Here is a 20,808-nt window from a genome sequence, read left to right on the forward strand (position 1 = left end):
GTCGGGTCCAGAATATGCCCTCGATGGAGCATGGGCTCCTGCTTCAACTAGTAGACCACCGCCAGTTGAAGCCCGGCCTATTTCCTAGAGATCTCTTCGCCGTGATAAGAACAATCTGTGGCAGTCCGCTCCCAAAGGCATTCCCCAAGAGATACGTGCCGCATACCTTCGCGAAGTACGACTCTACCGGCGGCCACTATTCTTCCAGTGTGTGGTCGAGGTATTGATGAATGGAGTGATTTGAATACAGAATGATGTTGTCATGGTCTGTTGTGGTCATTCTATAATATAGGTATATGTGCAAAGCTTGGAATATTACGAAAAGGTACTTGATCACTAGTCGCGGACTCATGATTAAGTGATGAGCATGGAGTACCCAAAAGAAAGGCTCAATATGTCCATTACATATCATATACCCCGTTCGCTGCCAAGGCTGCTAAGTGGTATACGTAGTTCTAGCACGCTCGTTGGGACTCAAGTCGACGTTGCAAGCTCCTCGACAGACTCATGAGAGCCAGCCGACGTGGCTGTACGCTGCATTGTTTGCATTTCCATGTCCACGGTGACGTAAATACGTCTCTTTGATGAATCATCGTCCAACTGCTCCCAGTTTCCGTCATCCCCCCCTCCAACGGCATTTGTACCCATTATCGATCTCTGCAAGCGTTGTGATCGGCTTGTCGTGCCAATCTTGCTAGTGACTCCTAGAGCACTTAGCCCTGCATATGGGGCAACATGACCCGACGAATGGCCATTTGATAAGTCAAGGTTAATCCAAGTCTTCAACAGCCTTTGCAGTGAGGGCAAGGAGCCGGCAATGATTCCAATCCCTGTTTCAAAGACGGACCACAAGGCAATATTGCAGGCATTGTCTTGCATGGTATTTAGTTCATTGGTGCACAGATGATCTGCTGTGAGATAGATAACTTACATAGGTACTCTTTCTGTTGATTGAAATAGGGAATGTATGGAAATCGTATGATAGTGGCTATTGATGCACTATCCATGATTAGCGTGATTTTCTAGATGCAACGGGTAATAGGAGCATGATCCTCCAAAGACCATTGGCATACAGCACACCTAGCCCAAGAACAATGCTGATGGATATCTTCGTTGCGGTCTTCATCTGGGCTTTATAGAGCATGAATCCGGGTAGAATGGCACACACGAGGTCTGTAACCACTGAGGAAGCCGACACAAGGTAACTCAGGCTCGTCAGGACATTGGGTGGAGCACATTTCCCAGAAGACAAGTCCCAGTTGGCAGTGACTGGCTGGCAAATTGCCAGGAGGCCGATAAGGACAATGCATGTGGAAATGCACGAGGCAGTCAGAGTTGCCCAGGCTATGATGCGGTGTGTCCGTGCGACGGCGATTCGAAGAAGCGTGACGCAGATGGATGCTTTGATAAAGACAAGAGAGGAGCAGTAGAACATTTGGAATAGCCAGAGAAACTAGGATAGTATACCGTGAGCTTCAGCCAAATCCATTCATGGGAGGTATTTCTCACCTGTCGACCATGCTTAGTTATTGTAGCATTCAATCTCTCGTCGCGCGTGCCAAGCCCTACGTACACACCATGGCATGATACACCAACGAGGAACATATAGAGGAGCTAGATGGGAGTAAAGTAATCCATGAGCGTGCGTTCGGTAACAGGCAGACAGACCTCAGATTTGAGCGAGCACCTACCCAACCAAGCAGCATAAGACCATCATCGGTACCAAACACATGATGGCTAACTCTGACCCAACATCTCAAGCCTACAATGGCGGAAGAAAAGACTCCAAAGATGATCGTGCAGATCAGGTGGACGAGGGCGAGTCCCACGGGCTCAACCCGAGTGGCATCTGCCTCGGCCGTCATATTGAGAGGATGGGACGGCTGCAGAAATTGAGAGATTGGTTCTAAAAGGACTTGAGGAATGAGAGTCAAGGGAGGTGGAGAATGAAATGTCTTTCCATTACATCTTTCCGACGGGGAATTTTAACTCCCGAAGGGACCCCCTTTCCATTGAATCAAGTGTGCCAATACAGTTTGCCCTAGCCGTTTCACTAAACGATGGAGAATCTCCCGTACGCGACGATGTTCCTGCCCCAGGGTCAGTGTAGACTCATATGTATTTAATGGCTCATCCAGCATCAGACTGAGGCATACGGTTCATGGGTTTCAACAATGCAAGCCATTTAAAGCATTAGAAGTTTCTCGATTCAAAATTAGGCAATGGAAATTATACGACGATTGGCCAGGAACTACAAAGGTCAAAGATAACAATGAAGGTGGCCAGAGTGTGTAGGAACAAGCACAACACATTGCTGAAAGTTACGTCGGAAGCAGAGCCAATCATGGCGACTGTTTACTCGGCATTGGGTTAAGCGATTCGCTCCAGACGCGATCAAGCCTTGGGGAAAGCCGGAGTACTTAGGGGCCGCCTAGAGACCGGCCCGGTCATCCGTGCTTAAGCTTGGTTGGCGTGAAAGATTACGAACCCCTGGACCTTCGCATTCAATGCCTTACTGTAGCATCCAAGCTCAGCGTCTAGTTAGCTGCCAGAACCTTCTGATTAACTGCTTAGCGCCCAAAGACCTTAGAATTCAATTGCTTGGACTTGAGTGACGTGGCCTTGTGCTTGGCATCCAATACCTTAGCATCCCTGGCATCCAGAACTAGGGACCTTAGCATCTATTGCCACGACCTTAGGCCCAGATCAGGGACTAGGTTCTAACTAATCCTGGTTATTAAGAAAGACATCTTATTATATAAAATTAGCGTAATTATCTGCCCTTGATATTTGACCATTCTCTGAGGACTCGGGGACCAGCAGGTAGCTTGTCATCTTTCCAGCGACGCCAAGACTTGTCGGGATGTCAAGCGGGACATAGCACCCCTGATCTAGAACATACTCGGCGTTTTAATTGTTTCCGAGACCGAGTCGCTAAACTGCAAGGGGAATCTTATCCCTGATAGAAGCTGCTAGCTAAGGTAATGAATACCTGGTCGATGTAGTTGTCGTTTACAAAGGGTGCCATGTTCTCATCTGAGGGGCGAGCTATCATCTGGGCTGGAAGACCTAAGTCGGAGTGTGATGCATATCCTACCTAGAAGATTATCGATAGGACGCTTTTCGGAGTAATATCAAGACAGAGTCAGCTCACGTGTTGATGCATGTTAAGTGAGTGCTACATCCCAGTTGACAAACTCGATGCCTGGTTTTCCATCTGACAAATTATCTATGGACCGGAATTCAGCTTGCATGCCTTGGAAGATGAAATCATAATTGACAAGCGTGGCCCCCGATGTAATTAGACAATACCCAGCCATTACATTAACCCTAGAAAATCTGTAGACCCGAACACCCATTCGTCCAATCCAGAACCTATAGGAGCCTCTAATCCAGATATCTCGGCTAGTCTACCCTGTTCCGCTAGCGGAGGAGTAGAAACGGATCCGGGGAACCCCATCATCTCACTGATGGATGTCCAAGACTCTGGCAGAGAGCTAGGATCTATCTCACCCTCCACATGTAGAGATGCGAGGTCATACAGCGCTCGGGAAACTCGATATAAGCTTTGAGCCAAAGATGATAGGCTAGTCAACCCTTCCAAGGACGCGGCAAACATCTGAAGCCGAGCAAGGTCCTCTTGATCGAGCGTATGAAGAATGCTGCTGAATAAGACGACGAAAGGCGAGAATGGCATATTGAGGATCCTCCTATCGTGTGCAATCACGTTAGCCCAGAACGTGAATTGCTAGGCTTTTTGAGGATTCGGTTGTGACATACCAATTGAGGTACATGGATTTGAGACTTTGGTGATCTTGTGTCATCTGACAGCACTGCTCATGGGCTTCCAACGCAGCCCTGGCGTAAGTCAGACACTCCGGAGTGATGTCAAAGGACGGTGACCTTGCGGTTTTCGCTCGGCAGATGAGTGTTATAGTAGTAAAATAGGCTACTCGGTCAGATAATGCCAGCATCTCTTCCATGCGCGGTCTTCCGGGCGTTGAACTTCGTGCTCCAAACAACTGCAATAATTGATTGTCAGCCACATCGCCACTATAGGCCGTATATCTCTTACATATGGTGTACGAGATCCAATGGCCTTCATCTTATCGAGGAGTAGTTCCGCCGAGACTGATATATCGTTCTGCGGATCGGAGACCGCCGCATCGCTATAAAGAAGCCCGTATATCTGGCCCTGGATTCTTGCATTCTCAACCCAGAAATCAAGTATCTCGGGCCACAGGTCCGGAAAGGAAAGAACATGCAGATCGTCAGTGACAGTGATGTCTCCATCTCGAATGATGGACGGCCTGCCAAGACGCAAGGCAAGGCCTTTTTCGGCGGCGTAGACAAGCCAAAACAGGTGAATCTTGCTCTTCTTGGTCTCTTCATCGTCTCTGAGCATAGAAGAGCCGTCATGGTAGCCCAGAGCAAGACAGAGATGCGCGGCAAAGCCAATCAGTCGCCATGCAACCCAGGGTTTAGATGTCTCTATAGCATGGCTTGACTAGCAAACGAGGTTAGTGACGAACAAAGACAATAATTAGGGACGAGACTGTTTACTCACACCCAGAACGAGAGCTCGCACACTCTGCATGCATGCAGGTAACAGGGCGCTCGCTGTGACTAGAGAGGAATAGAGAGCCTCTCTGCAAAGTCTCATATTGTAGAGATATTGTTCTGTTTGACTTGCATTGTCCGCATTGAGAACGCAGTCATTGAACAAATAGTACAGACCACCAACGATAACGGTAAAATCGCTCTCGCAATAGCCGTCTACACTGAAAACAACATCTCGACAGAGCTTGCTGAAGGAATCTACGCTCATCAAGCCGCGTAGAATAGGGAAACTTGCATGCGACTTATCTTGACACTGTTAATTGCGTTGAGAAGATCCGATTTTGGGGTCTATTTACCTTGGAGAATTCTCAGGCCCTCTCTGATGGCACCTACGAGTGGTAATGGTATCTCCCTGGAGCTTGCCGGCGTTTCGGGAGGAGCTTGTGAAGCGTTAGAATCCACAACTTGGCCCAAGGACCTAATGGCTTCCGACATGCGTGAGTCTGATGGGCCCGAATGGCCGGGTCGAATCGTGTTCTCCGCAAGATGCTTGGCCATGGCAATTTGGGCCATGAGCGAGGATGGCCCATCAACTGCCAAGAGCATATCCTCTTGGTGGCCTATGGTGCGGGGAGCTTCACTCGAAGCGGGGACAGGGGTAGCAGACAAGGAAAGGCTACGTTGTTGAGGAGGCCGAGATATTGAGGATCTGATCTCAGCAAGTAAGGCTTCCATAGCCTCTAAACGGTTCTCAACCTGGTCGATCTTTCGTTCACTATATTTAACGATGCAACCAAGGGCGTCATATTAGAAAAATGTCGTTGTCATCTTGGCTTGGCCCGCCCCATCAACAGCAAGATACTTACTATCGTCTGGAGATTTGTATCCTTTGTCCAGGCTCTTTGGGCTTTTGTCCAGCCCCGGTGAAAGTACATTCTTGCCCCAGCTGGCGGCAATGAGAACATGGGCTCGGTCTATTACACCGAGTCTACCATCTCGTAAGCCATGCCATGCACACCGCCTCCAGAGCACATGGAAGCCTCGATGCATACCTTTCGCAGTCGACACAAATCACACTACAACTCGTCTTAGTCACGCGATGCTTCCAACAAAGTCCAACTTACTGCCGTTACCCGGGATCCTTCCATGGTTCAGCAGATCCTGCGCGTCCCGAGGGCTTCAAGGTATCGTGACGTCGATGGGCGAAAACCTGGCGCCGTCGGTCTCCTCGGAGGCCGGGCATACTTATAACCAGAACTACCGGTCTCCTCGGAGGCCGGGCATGGCGCTTATTACTCAGCGCCGTCGCCAACACAAGGGGCCCAAACCTTTTTTTTCGAAGTTGGGGGTGGAGGCTCCATTCTGCCATGTCTGGAACCCTGGTCCTTGCTAATGCCCTGAGCGATGGCACGACTGCGCTTGTTTGAACCTTAGATCTAGAACGGAAAACCGGATATAAAGCTTGATCAACTAATGGCCAGCATCACGACTTTCAGTCATGATAAGGGCCATTCCAGTAAATGTGTCCCCAGTGGAGGTTTCCAGACGGACCGACCCCCATTAGAATAAGGCGGCTGCCGGGGTTCTTGGCATTGACCGACCTTTCGTAGTTTCCCCCGCATTACAAACTCATTGGCAGAAAGGTTTGGCCCGTGTTTGCAAAATGCAATGCTGCAGGTTCCTCTGATTTGATGCATGAGTGACGGCTTTGTTGGTAAAGGGGGCCGCCTCTCGTCGGTCGAAAAATTTCCTGTTTGGCCTGCATCTCCGAAAGTGCTGTTGTTGATTGATGCGAAGCCCTATTCGTTGAGAATAGCTTCTCCGGCAGGGGTAGAGGATGTAGTTTAAGCTTCCTTACAATGTACAGGGAGGAGTCTTAGCTCAGAGTCACTACGCAGACCTGTGATCAGGCAAATGACAGTCTCTCTCTTTCCCAAGGCGATTTTTTCGATATATGAGTCCTCTCAAGAGGTTGGAGCACTAGGTAGTGCCTTCTGAGAGGAAATTATGTCAAGGAGTTATGGAGCCGCATACATCCAAAGTAGAGATACCAGGACTAGAAATCAAGCAAGTAGATGGCATCCCTTAACGCACAGTCCAAAAAAGAAGCGTCTCCTGTGCCATTGGATGGAGGGGAATGGCAACTGAAACTCTCCCCGTTGATGGGATTACACCATTGCTGAGCGGTCAAGTTTGGCCATTGCGGCGAGAGATGCGGAGACGCTGTCCACAACATCATGGGATTATTCGGCAAGCCCAGCGTTCTGACTCTCTCCGGTTGTCAGTGTAGTAAGCGGCATGAGCGCGTCTGATAAATATAAAAGGTGACTGTAGAATCGGTAGAGTAGTCCTCAGCAACCTCAACCTTTGTGCTCCAACACACACAACCTTACCTACCTACACACAACGCAATTCAACCGGCCGTGGATTTTCTTCATGAAGTTCTTCTCGCTCCTTGCTTTCGGCTTTTGCTCCATGACCATGGCCGCCAATTCAGACAGTGAGTCCGTCTCTTGGACGATGAGCCATGCCAGGTGGCGATTGACTATCGTGTGTGGCTGATACCCTGATACAGAGTATGTCTTTGAGAGACTTGACAAGGATGATGCGGTAAGTCCAGCTTCTTTCTAAGATGTGTACACCCAAGGCCGAGCCACTAAACCCGCGCTCTTCAGATGCTCATTGCCGTCGACCATCAAGTTGGCCTCTACAACTTGGCTCGGGACTTTGATCCTACTCTCTTCCGTGACCAGTTGCTCGCGCACACCGCCTTGGGCAAGGTCTTCAACCTCCAGTGATCCTGACTACGTCCCCCGAGACTGGACCCAACGGACCTCTAGGAGATCCTCGACATGTACCCCGATACCCCTGTCGTCGCGCGCGAGGGAGAGGTCAACGCCTGGGATAGACAGCAGTTCCGCGACGCCGTCAAGGCTACCAACAGTGCTGTCACTAATGGTGCCATCGGGCCTGGTGAGGATCAGCTCTAAAGAGGTTAGCTTCTTTGGAATGAAGGTGGGCATGGGGTTTCTACGTGGGGATACTGCCTAGTTTCAAGTTTACACAAGTATCATGTAGTAATTTCGAGAATACTATCCACGCACCTGTGAGTCTGAGCAACGGACAACGGAATCAGAGTATGCCCATTGGCTCGTGTTTGAAGACAGTGAGTATATGGACCTGCTAGCCGTAACCCGCCCTTGTCGCAAACATGCAATATGGCTTGACCAATTTGGCCACATACATCCGGAAATTCCATGTCCAGCATATTGGTTGTGCAGCCCCGGTCCCGCTCGGCCTCGGCACTACTCTTGGGCAGAAGGGCCGGTCTCAGCCCTATGCCACACGGATTGATCCATGCGACGTGGAGAGGTATGTCGCCCACCAAGAATGCCCCCTTTACACTTAGCGTCAACCATTAAACAGATGGGTACAACCAACAAAGACGGAGTTCTCCGGGATTCTTTTGTGGCCACTTTCACTCAACGAACGTGGAGGAAACTGCTGGGGATTTCCGTAAAAAAAAATGAGAACCCAGTTTGCCTCCAATAGCCCTCTTTAAAAGCTGTTTGGTGGGCGGGAAGGATTTCCGGCTGGTGAAGGTCAAAGAGATTTTGGACTCTTTTGGCGGGGTGCTATGGCAACACCTAGACCGAGAGGTGCTTGATCTGAGTGTTGATAACATGAGAAAATTCTGGACCAAGGAGGAGATTGACAGAATCCCCATGTAATGCATACCTAGTCATAGCACATAGTAGTGTAGGGTAGTTAATTGTTTGAACATGATACCAGCCTTGTTGATGGCATACGTGACAGGCATGATTTTTGGCTTGGTCCGGAACACGCACCTCTCCCGATGGATGGGAGTAGCCTCATCCTAAGGTTGGTCGCGTTTAGAAGCCACTGCGGTAGGCTTTCCTCTGGTGCATTGCTTCCCAACCACCCTAGCAAACGGCAATTCAAATGGTGAGACATCTGGCGTGAGAACTCGGGATATACCGAACTCATTAGTTACCCTATCCCTACTTAGAAAAGAAGGGGAGCCTTCGGTGCTTCGTCCTTGGCCGAGTTTGCTAAGCAAAGGATCAGCAGAAGCGGTGCTCGGTATTTCGTCTTCCCCCGAGCAACCCACTTCTGCAGCCACACCGCCAAGCCCAGTAGGTAAATGGAGCGAATAGGCTGGCTTTTCCAGCCCGCATCTGGTAGGAACCCCACTTTCGTAACAGACGCGTCGGCGATACGCTGTCAGTACGTATACGTAGAACTCTTGCCGCGCGCGGCATGACGAGAGATGGCCATGGATACCAAGGGTCGACATTTGAGGGAGGCCAATGACTAACGACAGGGAACGCAGTAGAAGGAACTTGATGCTTTCAGAGCGTCATGCTCTGCTCAGTCTTGCACAGGTACAGTACTCACTAGACCTACCTATAAAGGACTCGCTCACCGTCATTGCCTCGACATCCAGTGCATCATCGCATCAAATAACTGACCAAAACCAACACATCAACCACAACCAGCGCGACCATGGCCAGGATCATCACCGTCTTTGGAGCAACCGGAAACCAGGGTGGATCGGTCATCGACCACATCTTGGCCGATAACGCCCTTTCCAAAGACTTCCGCATTCGGGGCATCACCAGAGACCCAGCCAAGCCTGCCTCTCAGAAGCTTGCCGAGAGAGGAGTCGAGTTGGCAACGGTCTGTCCTTCCCATTGCTAGATGCTTTTGCAGGCGTCCAAGAGTACGTCAGCTGACCGACAAACCCTCCCAGGCCGACATGAACTCCAAGGACTCCCTCGTCAAGGCCTTGTCTGGATCGCACACCGTTTTTCTTGTTACCAACTACTGGGAGTCGATGAATGCGGACACGGAGATCACCCAAGGCAAGAATGTGGCTGATGCAGCCAAGGAGGTCGGCGTCTCGCACATCATCTTTTCTTCTCTCCTCAACGTCACCGAGGTGACTGGAGGACGGTTGACGCATGTCCCTCACTTTGACGGCAAGGCAAAGATTGAGCAGTACATTCGATCGACCGGCGTCCCCTCGACATTTGTTCTCCCTGGATACTTCATGTCAAACTATATCCAGATGCTCCGTAGGGAGGAGGATGGGTCGTACACTCTGGCTTACCCAGTTGGCGACAAGGCCAAGTTCCCGCTCTTCGATGCGGCCTCTGACACGGGTGAGTTTGATGCACACACACGTGCACACGTCTCCAAAGGCTGCAAGATATCAGTGATAGCTAACTTGGGGTTTCAACCAGGCAAATTCGTCAAGCCCGCGCTCAAAGACCCCCAGTCGTTCAAAGGAAAGCACATCCTCGCCGCCACCGACTACTACACCCCCGAGAGAGTTCTGTCCGAGTTTGAGGAGGTCACTGGTAAGAAGACCAAGTATGTACAGGTTTCGGCAGAGCAGTACAAGTCGTTTTTGCCCGCGGCCATGGCCGAGGAGATGCTGGAGAATCACTTGTTTGTTGAGGAGCCTGGCTACTACAATGGAGCTTCCCTGGAGGAGAGTTTGAGCGTGCTCGAGGATAAGCCGACCACGTGGAAGGAGTTCATCACCAAGAGCGGCGCCTTTTAACGTTGCCGTGGTCTCCAACACAGTCTCTTGTTGAAAACAGCTGAGGGCCGGAAACAAACATGACATTTCAACAAGCACACGACCTCGGGAGCCGCATGTACTGTGCCAATTGTTGAACTTGTGGCAGAGTTGGGTGCGGGATGGACTGCTTGGGGTAAGGCATGTGGCTTGAATTCTTTCCCTGTCACCTCTAGATACATAGTTGCCGGGCTGTTACCCAAAAGACTGTCAACGACAAGGTATGCTGAATTTCGCGGGCTCTACCTACTCACAAGTCTACAGAAGCTTCACCAGCTGAAACCACCCGCTCCAGCTCACCAGGAGCGCACCCCCCCATCAGCAATCAGGCCAGCGCCGGTGATGTAGAAAGCTTCATCGGATGCAAGGAAAAGGGCTATCGACGCCATCTCCTCAGGTTTGCCCAGGCGGCCCAGCATGATGGCGTCCCTAGTTTATCCTGTTTGTGCATGTTAGAGCCCACCGTCACGCTGTGCCTCAGGGAAGCTTACGAGTAGTGCTGATGTCCAAGTCGGCAGTGGCGGGACTGAGCGGTTCATAACGAACTGCTTGGTCACTGGTTTGAGTCATATAGGAGTGGTCCCCCCCGCGGATCCCTCGCCTCTTCGCCTCTTGGGATAAACCACCGAGTCTCGCTTACACCTCTCCGTGTCTGTCTTGATTGGCGACTGACTCTAGCAGTGACACCCTCCTCCGACATGCCCGAGGCCACTGCGCTTCCGGCCGACAACCATCGCGTGGAGAAACAGTTGGGACCATGAGTCAGCCTCTACACAACTTGGATCCAGGGTCGAGGTCTTGGATTGGCCCCCAAGATGCTATTGCCGCCCTTCTCGCCTTGCCTCGGGGAATGCACGCTGGAGGAGACAACCATGATCGACTACCTGACTTTGAGCACATGGCATACCGAGATATTCAGCAATCATCACCCCTCGCCTCGTCCACGCAACCGAATGTGATTAAATTCCCACAGCTTTCTCCATCTCCTCTCGGGAGCGCGGGATGGCCTGTCGTTGACTCGTTAGTCGGCAACAACCCCAACAGTCTTGACAACACGACGTCTTCCTTGCTGAACCTGGACCAGCTGGAAGCTTGGCTGACCAGCACCGACTTCGATCTGAGTGCCTTTCACTCTTCCATGCTAAATGCGACGCTCGAGGGTAATGTTGGTCGGCTTCATTCCGACGAAGTCGACCCGGATCATCCTACTAAGAACACTCGCTCGCCCAGGCAAGCTGCAGTTCGTCGGCATTGGTTCACATTTCTCCTTTCACATGATTCAGGTAATACCGCTGCGGATGTCGTGAGTGAAAGGAACGAGGTCGACGAGACATGCCGACAGAATCTGTCCCAGAGACTCATGCCGCGTGTGCCACAGGAACCACTCCCATCGACTGATTTCTTGGTACCTAACCCTTTCTTCAACTCTATCGCTGGGATGACTGACACAACTAGAACCTTTGCATCCAGACATACTTTACCCGCTTCAACCCCGTCTTCCCTCTTATCCACGACCCGACCTTTCGGCCTTCGTCTCAAAGCTCGCTGCTACTCCTTTCAATATGCTCTCTTGGAAGTCTCTTCCTGGGAGCTCCCCATGCTATGCGCTATGGACAGAGAATCTTTGAGCAGCTAAACAAGGCCATCATGGCTTCGGTGCGTCCCTCTGTTAGCCTTGTCGACGTTCCATCTCTGACTGTCTCAAGTGGGAGACCGTCTTGACGAGAAGCAAGCTAGAAGGTTTGGCAATGACACAGGCTGGCGTGATCAGCCAGACCGTTGGAATGTTATCTGGAGTACGTGACAACTCCTCGCTGCCTCTTTCCTCCTCGGCCGTTTTTCCAACACTGATAGCGACCAAGGGACCTCTTGCAGGTACAGGGATTACACGGTACTGTGATTACGATCAGTACCCCGTGAATTGGGCTAGAGTTCGCCGGTATGTGTTTATGTGATGGCTGACTGAAAACCCAAAAACCATAGTGGGCAAGAAGATGCGGTATATTCCCAAATATGCCCTTGCAAGCGCCGCTCGAGGCTTCTGAACATGACCTAGATAAAGCATGGAAAAGCTGGGCAACACGGGAGGAGCTAGCTAGGTCAGTTTGAACACGAAAGTGCCAGCCGAGGTTCTCGGATTGTTAACGCATCTTAGAGTTGCCACGGCACTTTACATCCACGATGCCGAGTACTCGGCGCTGTTCAATACCGAGCCCCTCCTGAGACATTCTGCATCCAAGCTCCCTCCACTGTGTTCTGATGATCTCTGGGTGGCCCCTACAGCTGGGGACTGGAAAAGGATGTCGGCCAATGCCTTAATCAGGACGAATGCCTCACAAGGTTCCCCGTCAAGTAATCTGAGCAACGTCATGATACCGTCGCCCATAGACTCTGGCATCCAAAAGCCACAGATATTCACGATCTACTGCGAATTGGAAGGCATCAGTGCATTGATTCTCGAGTCAAGAGAGTTAGGTACTTTGTCTGAAACCGCCCACGATCGTGAGATGGCACTACTCCGGTTTCATGATGACTACATTGATTCTGCATTAGCTATGGATACCGACACTTTCTGCCTAGGGATTCTATGGCATTTGGCCTACATTTCGTTGCTTACCGACTTGAATCAACTCGAGATTTGCACGGGGAGAGATGGCCATGGGCCGTCACAACGACACATGGAGTATGCCACGACCTGGGCCCAGTCACAAGATGCTCGTAGATGTGCCGTTCACGGGGCCTTGATACTACGGAAAGCAGAGAAGATGTGGATAGGTCCTGAGCCGGCAGTCCATATGCCTCGCGCACTCTTCTGTGCCGCCCTTATTTGGTACTCCTATGTCGAGTTCGGCCAGGACAACTCCGATAGTGGTCCGATAGGAAGGATTGACGCACCCGAGCTGAAGAAATTGGGGATCTGCGGCCAGAAGCTACTCCTCGAGGCGCAAGGATTTAAGCACACCAGGCCCACACGTCTGGATTGTATGACACTCTGCGACCTGCATGACTTGCTGAAGCGGATTGGTCACTCGGGCATCTCACAAAAGTTTGCATCATTAATTATATACATGGTATATGGAGAGACGGACGAGGGAGTTTATAGAACAAATAGCCAGTAAAACTTGAACTCCTTACCTCGATAATGGGTGACGCTGCCTGGGTGAAGCGCAGTAATCTTGCCTGTAGCTTTCCCATTTTTGTACCAACTAGTAGAATTGTCGGCCCAGACAGTCTTCGAGAGGAGCTCCTGCGACCAGACACCGAGGTCATTCATCACCTCTGACTTCACCGAGATGGACCTGAGACATCCAAATCAGAACACCCGAGAGCGTTATGGGTGGGGGACTGCTGCAACTTACTTGATATCCCCGATGGCTACCTTGCGGCACCACTTCAGGATGTAGGCAGTCATGACATCCAGGGGGCTCGTCAAGACACCATGCGCGACCGGGGCGTTTGGGCCCGCGTAGATGAAGTAGTTGGGGTGGTCTGGAGCGCAGAGTCCAAAGTAACTCTCAGGCTCGCTTTCCCAGTCCTTTGCCAGCGAGGCGCCGTTTCGTCCGACCAGATTCCACGATGGTCGAAAGCTCACATCAAACCCGGTGGCTGTGACGATCAGATCATACTCCTCTTCACCATCTGCCGTCAGGATGCCCTTCTCGGTAATCTTGGTGATAGGGGTCCAGACGGTTTTGGCGTTTTCCTGCTGCAGGGCCTCGAGGTAGCCGTCGCCAGGGGTCAGACGACGGCAGCCTACTTTGAACTTTGGCTCGAAGCGCTTGATCAGCTCGGGGTCGTTCCCGATCCGCCTCTCCATGGTTTTCCGGATGCTCGCATCAAGCGCCTTTTGCTCGGGAGTTCCGTCAAGCGCCGCCAGGAAGTACTGGTTAAACATGCGCGGGTTGTAAAATTAGAGCTGTTGTATCAGGAAGGGTTGTGAATCAGGCATACGCATGTTCCAGCGTCTTCCGCAGCTTGAAGAGCAACTCCGGATTCTCCCGAAAGTTCTTCCTCTGCTTTTCAGAGTAATGGTGATTTCCGTTGGCGTAATCTTCAAGGTAGTTGGTTGCTACCCAAGTGGGATTTCGGACGTAGTTGACCACCCTCTTGGCAGTCTTTTGCACATGTGGTACCAGCTGAATGGCTGACGAACCGTTGCCAATCACAGCAACACTTTTGCCCGTCCAATCATAGGTTGTATCCCTGCTCTCTGAGTTAAGTTTTCAGGAACTATATGGTTGATCCTTTTGTGCTGTCAACTTACCAGTTTGCAGTGTGTAGAAGCTTCCCCTTGAAGTCGTGGAGTCTCGAGATATTAGGCCACGACCACTTGCTAGGAGACATCAGCTAGAAGAAACTAAACGAGTTTTTTTCGTGTAAGGGGAATTGGTAACATCTTACTTGAGAAAACCAGATGCATTGACAAAGATGTCACATTCGTCCTCAATCACGTTTCCCAGCTGGTTGATGCTCAATTTCCACTTGCCGCTGTCCTCATCCCAGATAGAATCTGTGACCCTGGCGTTGAACTTGACGAACTGCTCCAGACCTCACTTGACAGAGGTGTCCTTCATGTACCGCCAGATCTCGGGTCCACATGCGTAAAAGGAAGTCCAGTTTGGGTTCGGCTCGAAAGGAAACACAGGAATCTGCTGATGGGCGGTTAGTCGGGCTGCCATGACAAAGTAATACAAAGACTCACGAGCCGGAACGTCACTACCAGTCAAAGGTCAGCAAATGCCGGATCAGGACGCAGAAGGGGACCTGTCACTCACCAGGCTGCCCCTGGGTAGCGGTTCTCATACCAAGCACCACCGACATCAGGGCTCTTCTCGTAGATCTGGAGCTGGATGAAGTCATCCATCTTCAAGTCATACTTGATCTTGTGGGCGAGAATCAAGCCAGAAAAGCCAGCACTGACACAGACGAGGCGCAGCTTGCGAACAGCGTGCAGGGGCTGATCCAGGAGTGGCACCCAGCTCGACGGCTTCTCAGCACCTGTTGACTTGAGCAGGGCATGTTGGGAATCCATGTCATTTGTGAGCTGCACTGTTGAAGAGGTGTGACTAGTAAAATGGTTGTAGAAAGATAGACAAGACGTGAGCTGCGTAGGAATGCACTGGGTCGCTCTCAAGTAGACGACATGTGCAACGCTCTCTTATGCCACCGTCTCTGTTCACACATACCTTTGACACACACCCGGGTCGGGGTTAGGATCCGGGGTTTGTTGCGGGGGCCCCGTAATCCCCACGTCCCGTCCCGCATGCATGCAAGGCGCGGGACACTTTTTCCTTATGTCCGGTCTCATTTACCTGTGGGAGAATCAAGCGAACAAGATGATGCGGTGGGACCTGCCCCGTTAGGATTGCTAATCTATGTTGCTGTAGACGTGTCACGGCGTGGAACAATCCTATAATCAGGTAGACGACATCTTCGATCCTCGCAAACAGTCTCGAGCCCGGCGGAATTCGATACTTTTTTACCTTTCAAAGGTCACAATGTCTTCAACCACGGAGAACCTGAAGCTCCAATTCCCGGATCTGGAATGGCAGAAGCTGCCTGACCCCAAACACCACCAAGCATACGTCTACCATGGCTTCATGCCCGAAAAGACAACCATCAAGAAGGGTCACATGCGCGCTCCTGGGCGTCGGCCATTTCTTTCAGATACCATATATGAGAGAGACGTAGGCATTCCTCTGCGCGATGGCGTCATCCTCTACGCTGATATTTTCCGACCTGTCGAGTCGGATCATCAGCACAAAGTGCCTGCCATTCTTCCATGGAGCCCTTGTGGAAAGACTGGAACTGGCACAGAGCAATACGAGAGCCTCGCGCCCTTCCGTGCCGGCCTACGGCTGGATCAGACGTCCGGATACGACAAGTTTCAAGGCCCCGACCCTGCCGACTGGGTACGGCGTGGTTATGCCATCGTTAACGTGGATGCCCGAGGTGCTGGGCATTCCGAAGGAGACCTGGTATTCTAGGGCCAGCAAGAGGCTGAAGACATCTACAATGCGATTGACTGGGCCTCGAAGCAGGCGTGGTCTAATGGATGCATCGACATGGCTGGTACATCATGGCTGGCCATCTCTCAGATAAACTTTGCGTCCCGCCTGGCGCATCCGGCCCTCAAGGCCCTGGCGCCCTGGGAGTCCCGTAACGACATCTACAGGGACACTCTGGCACGCGGGGGCAAGAAGCATAACCCGGCTCTTCACAAGTTTCTCTTGGCTGGCTTTGCCGGCCCAAATACGGTTGAGAACATGCCGGCGATGCTTCCAAAGCATCCCCTGTACGACGAATACTGGGCCAGCAAATACATCCACACCGAGAACATCACGGTGCCGATGTCCGTCGTCGCCTCCTACTCCTCTCAGCTTCATAGTCGCGGCGCCTTTCATACATTCTGGACTGCAAAGTCTGCCTAGAAGTGGCTTCGAGTCCACCCTCCCAGGAATGGTATGATCTCAACCGGCCAGAGATGGTTGGAGATCTTCAGAGGTACTTTGATCGGTATCTCAAGGGCATCGACAATGGTTGGGAGAAGGACACCCCTCGTGTACGACTTTCTCTCTTGGGGTTTGAAGTGAGCGGCGGCATCTCATCGACGATCCGCGAAAGACCGGAACCGGAATGGCCCTTGTCCCGACAACAGTTGAGACGACTCTACCTCGACGTATCAACCATGTCATTGCAGGAGCAGCATGTGGGAACAGAATCCTCCGTGTCCTACGCAGCCAACGACATGTATGCTAGCTCGGTATGTCATCACTTGCCGTGCCCCCTCACTTGGCAACGCTCAACAGCGCAGGACTTTACTGTTTATTTCGACAAGTACACCAAAATAGCGGGCTATGCGAAAGTATGCCTTTGGATGTCCTGCGAAGACCTCGACGATCTCGACGTTGCCGTCCAGATCCGTAAGATATCGCAGCACGGTGAGCACTTGGATTATCTGAACTAACCCTGCCCAATACCAATGCAAGATATTCCAAATGTCAACACAGCAAAATACTTGGGTCCACAGGGTTTCCTACGAGCCTCGCACAGCATCACCAAGGACGACACTCTCTCTAGTGAGCAGGAAATCTTCTACCGACACGATCGGCGAAAATTGATTGTCCCAGGGTCCATCGTAAGATTGGAAATCACCTTGTGGCCCATGGGGATGACCTTTGAAACTGGTGAAGGCATCATGCTACGTGTGGCGGGTCATGACATGTGTCTTCCCGAGACGGATCGTATCAAGGGGGCATCAGCGAATAATGAGAATATAGGGGACCACAAGACTTATGCGGGCGGAAAATATCAATCGTACTTGGTACTACCAGTTGTATGAGCTAGAGAGTTAGAACGAAAAGGCTGAATACTTGGTAAGGCACCGACTAGATTGCAATAGCTGAGCTTTTCTCTTACATGTCATCTACCAAGAATCTAGCCCCTGAAGTATGGAACACTTTGATCATGCGAGTTGTGTGAGGCTATAATAGAAAAGCTCTTAAGTCTATATCCATTTGAAGCTTTACGGGAAAGAAATTCAAAGCTCCACAAGTATCATGTAGGCTGAAAGAGACCCTGGGACAATTGGTTGGTTAGTGAGCGGCATTTTCTTTTTCTTGACACTCCAGGTCCCTTTCCTCCACTTGGTAAGAGATAGATGCTCAATGCCTTTGTTCCAATTCCACATGCTGCGAACGGCTCTATTTTTGTCTGCTTCCCCAAGTACTTGGCTCATCGGGGCTATCACTGGGTCCCCCATCCTTCAGTCATGACCTCTCTTACCGTCTTGGCTTTGATGCCGGGGAATTCTTCATTCAGTGTATGCTCAGGAGCAAAGTTGGCCTGACCTCTCTCGCAGTTCAGACCAAAGGCAGATGAGATGAACTGTAGTTGCTCTCGCGGGTAGAGATGATAAAACTTCCGGTGACACGGTAGTTCTGTCGTTTTTCCCGACTGCAACTTTTCGACAGAGTCATAGGTGACGTGGAACTTGACGCCTGTCACAGAATCGTTAGATCGAATAGATGTTGAAAACTATCAGCTCTTACCCTTGACTTCCTGTGCAACCTTGACCATCTCTTCCCAAGTGAGTTTGTCTCCGATAATATAGGACTCCTCGGTCCACTTGGGTAGGTCGAGCGCGGCCGCTACGAACTTGGCAACATCAAAAGTGTGCGTGAAAACGACTGGAATCTTGCCGGATCCAGGGATCACGGCGGCGTTGGCGGCCATGTCAATAAATAAGCCAATGTCGTCAACATAAGATTTGACCTTTGGGGTCCCGAAGTAGTCTAGAAAGTACCCGTTGTACACCGTTGTCCATTCAAGGCCTGACGAGACTAGGTGGGCCTGTGCTTCCTTCTTAGCCATTGCTGGCGGGAAAGATTCATATTGCCTATCAAAGAGTGAGGACTTGGTGAGCTATATAATCCATGTATCTCAGACAAAACAGGGTAAGAAATCTGCATACTCTGGGGAGTAACGGGCGCCAAAATAGCTGGGGATGAAACGCTTGGTCACTTTGGACATCTTGGCAGCGTTTATCAGGTTGACCTCGGAGCTGTTGTCACCAGTGATATTGTTGACAACCGAGATCACTGTGTGCACGGCATTCTTCTCCAGTACTGAGGTGAGCCCGTTAACGTTTGAGTAGTCCACAACCTCGACCCGGGCGGCCGGGAACGGGTTTTCTCGCGCCTGCGTTGCTGATTAGGTTCCACTTCCTGGGACGATCGATTCAAGTCTCACCTTTCTTGTTAGAATAACAACGCCGTGCTTGCCTTGAGCAAGTACAGCCTCGACAATGGCACGGCCCAGGCCACCAAACCCTCCGGCGATGGCTACAGACATATCGAGAGCGTTGGACAGAAACGATGGGAATTATTGGCTCACAACTATATCCAAGAAGAGGAACACGCGGGAGTTTTAATGTCTCAAGTTTAGACAGGGATGCCTTACTCGGGATCCTCGGTTGACTACGGACGTAGAGATCGGTTTCCGTGGAGCCCGAGACAAGAGATTCTATCGTGTGCCAGTGACAATGACGTAATTAGCTCAATATCTTTCGAATTATTTGCTTGGAAGGGAAAATTATGAAACATTCGACACTAAATATCCCGAGAACCTGCACACCGGTAGTTGCCAAGGGTCAAAGTGCCGGCTCCCGAGGAGGCCGGCTGCAATGCTCCATCCCATGCCTAGGGCAATTTTCCAGGCCCAATGTATAGATAAAAGAAGGCAGACAAACCAAGGTCAATCAAGGGTGAGGACTTGCCAGTTTGTCGCCTCCAACATCGTCGCAAAAGTCAACATGTCGCCGACTCTTGAAAACCTCAAGCCATCTCAAATCGCTATCCCGGCTGGAGAGCTCATTGCAGTCTCTGGCGCCAATGGCTTTATGGGAAGCCACATCTGCGATCAGTTGCTCCATCTGGGCTACCGAGTGCGTGGGATCGTGCGTAACAAGGAACGAGGCGCATGGCTAGTCAACTACTTTGAAGAGAAATACGGCCCTGAGGTGTTCGAGCTCGCTCAAGTTCCAGACATGACGGTGCCTAGAAGTTGCGACGACGCCGTATCTGGTAGGCTCTCCCCTTATTGGGCCCGGTATACTTTTGATAGTGGGCGTGGCTAAAGTTGTCGCATCTCAGGGGCGTACGGGGTCGTTCACGTAGCGGCTGACACGAGCCTGGAACTGAATCCGGACGTAGTCATTCCACGCATCATTGCAACTGCCATGGAAGTTGCCAGATCAGCGGCCAATTCTCATACATGTCGGCGATTTGTCTATACTTCCTCTTCCAGCGCCGTAACGGGTCCCGAACCGGGTACAACCCGAACGCTAACTCAAGACACATTTAATGACCAAGTGATGGCTCTTGCCTATTCCAAGAATCTCCCAGGGGGGGTTGTTGGAGGGCACACTGTCTATGCTGCTGGAAAAACCAAGGCTGAACAAGAGCTCTGGAGGTGGTACGGTGAAACAAGCCCCGAGTTTGCTTTGAATGTCGGTCAGTATATGCTCTGTTGGTCCATATACCCAGATGTTATTGACTCAACTCTGTTAGTTATTCCGAGTCCTTGTTTCGGCCAATCCTTGTGTCCGGCACAGCAAGGCTATTCTGCAGCAAACCGAGTGTTGAAAATGCTTTGGGATGGCGATGACTCTGACGATGTTGCCAACGCTTTTACAGCCCGTAAGTTCATCTCGGATGGGACGGTGAGCTGGCATTGATCGAGGTGCTTACATGAGTAACAGAGTGGTTCTGCGAGGTCAAGAATGTGTCCACGTTACATGTGGGTGCACTTTTACTCTCTGATGTCAAGTCCGAGAGGCTCTTTGCGTACGCGGCGAGGTTCACAATTAACGACATCTTGAGCATCTTCCGAAACACGTCCCCAGGGAAAAAGTTCCGAAACGATGTTGCTGACACAAAGCCTGATCGGACAGAGGTGCCGAACAAGAGATCTGGTGAGGTTTTGCGACTGATCAGTGTGCCACGCTGGGCTACGTTGAAAGAATGCCTGGAGGGTCTCGTCAAGCAATGGAGTGGCATGTCTGATTGAGCCGGGCGTGTGGGGCTGAGAACTGTATGATGGGAACTGATTTTCTCAACAATAATGCATGGGTCAAGTTT

General features: G+C 51.1%; 8 protein-coding genes across 8 annotated transcripts; 4 read left to right on the forward strand and 4 right to left on the reverse strand.

The window, feature by feature from the left end:
* Positions 1 to 3,319: 3,319 nt before the first annotated feature.
* NCS57_01462600 (Fungal-trans domain-containing protein) lies at positions 3,320 to 5,708 on the reverse strand (the record flags this gene model as incomplete). Its single annotated transcript, XM_053064223.1, has 8 exons — positions 3,320 to 3,710; positions 3,781 to 4,022; positions 4,076 to 4,507; positions 4,568 to 4,866; positions 4,917 to 5,335; positions 5,427 to 5,548; positions 5,613 to 5,636; positions 5,685 to 5,708. 8 exons carry the CDS (start codon positions 5,706 to 5,708, stop codon positions 3,320 to 3,322), a joined length of 1,953 nt encoding a protein of 650 aa, XP_052906506.1.
* A 3,379-nt stretch (positions 5,709 to 9,087) lies between these two features.
* On the forward strand, positions 9,088 to 10,150 carry NCS57_01462700 (NmrA domain-containing protein; the record flags this gene model as incomplete). The annotated part of the gene is made up of 3 exons (XM_053064224.1): positions 9,088 to 9,261; positions 9,335 to 9,746; positions 9,828 to 10,150. The coding sequence occupies 3 exons, from the start codon at positions 9,088 to 9,090 to the stop codon at positions 10,148 to 10,150; spliced, it is 909 nt and encodes a 302-aa protein (XP_052906507.1).
* A 3,115-nt stretch (positions 10,151 to 13,265) lies between these two features.
* On the reverse strand, positions 13,266 to 14,063 carry NCS57_01462800 (uncharacterized protein; the record flags this gene model as incomplete). Its single annotated transcript, XM_053064225.1, has 2 exons — positions 13,266 to 13,467; positions 13,528 to 14,063. The coding sequence occupies 2 exons, from the start codon at positions 14,061 to 14,063 to the stop codon at positions 13,266 to 13,268; spliced, it is 738 nt and encodes a 245-aa protein (XP_052906508.1).
* Positions 14,064 to 14,109: 46 nt separating this feature from the next.
* NCS57_01462900 (uncharacterized protein) lies at positions 14,110 to 15,200 on the reverse strand (the record flags this gene model as incomplete). Its single annotated transcript, XM_053064226.1, has 5 exons — positions 14,110 to 14,371; positions 14,433 to 14,501; positions 14,570 to 14,656; positions 14,723 to 14,884; positions 14,944 to 15,200. The coding sequence occupies 5 exons, from the start codon at positions 15,198 to 15,200 to the stop codon at positions 14,110 to 14,112; spliced, it is 837 nt and encodes a 278-aa protein (XP_052906509.1).
* Positions 15,201 to 15,666: 466 nt separating this feature from the next.
* Positions 15,667 to 16,599, forward strand: NCS57_01463000 (PepX-C domain-containing protein; the record flags this gene model as incomplete). Its single annotated transcript, XM_053064227.1, has 2 exons — positions 15,667 to 16,080; positions 16,156 to 16,599. 2 exons carry the CDS (start codon positions 15,667 to 15,669, stop codon positions 16,597 to 16,599), a joined length of 858 nt encoding a protein of 285 aa, XP_052906510.1.
* Positions 16,600 to 16,652: 53 nt separating this feature from the next.
* Positions 16,653 to 17,510, forward strand: NCS57_01463100 (PepX-C domain-containing protein; the record flags this gene model as incomplete). The annotated part of the gene is made up of 3 exons (XM_053064228.1): positions 16,653 to 16,931; positions 16,983 to 17,091; positions 17,158 to 17,510. 3 exons carry the CDS (start codon positions 16,653 to 16,655, stop codon positions 17,508 to 17,510), a joined length of 741 nt encoding a protein of 246 aa, XP_052906511.1.
* Positions 17,511 to 17,914: 404 nt separating this feature from the next.
* On the reverse strand, positions 17,915 to 19,021 carry NCS57_01463200 (NmrA domain-containing protein; the record flags this gene model as incomplete). The annotated part of the gene is made up of 4 exons (XM_053064229.1): positions 17,915 to 18,168; positions 18,220 to 18,566; positions 18,642 to 18,868; positions 18,920 to 19,021. The coding sequence occupies 4 exons, from the start codon at positions 19,019 to 19,021 to the stop codon at positions 17,915 to 17,917; spliced, it is 930 nt and encodes a 309-aa protein (XP_052906512.1).
* A 460-nt stretch (positions 19,022 to 19,481) lies between these two features.
* On the forward strand, positions 19,482 to 20,737 carry NCS57_01463300 (Aldehyde reductase II; the record flags this gene model as incomplete). The annotated part of the gene is made up of 4 exons (XM_053064230.1): positions 19,482 to 19,752; positions 20,023 to 20,181; positions 20,239 to 20,367; positions 20,430 to 20,737. The coding sequence occupies 4 exons, from the start codon at positions 19,482 to 19,484 to the stop codon at positions 20,735 to 20,737; spliced, it is 867 nt and encodes a 288-aa protein (XP_052906513.1).
* Between the last annotated feature and the right edge of the window lie 71 nt (positions 20,738 to 20,808).

The sequence above is a fragment of the Fusarium keratoplasticum genome, chromosome 13, assembly GCF_025433545.1.
Source record: "Fusarium keratoplasticum isolate Fu6.1 chromosome 13, whole genome shotgun sequence".
In the NCBI taxonomy this organism is placed as follows: domain Eukaryota; kingdom Fungi; phylum Ascomycota; class Sordariomycetes; order Hypocreales; family Nectriaceae; genus Fusarium; species Fusarium keratoplasticum.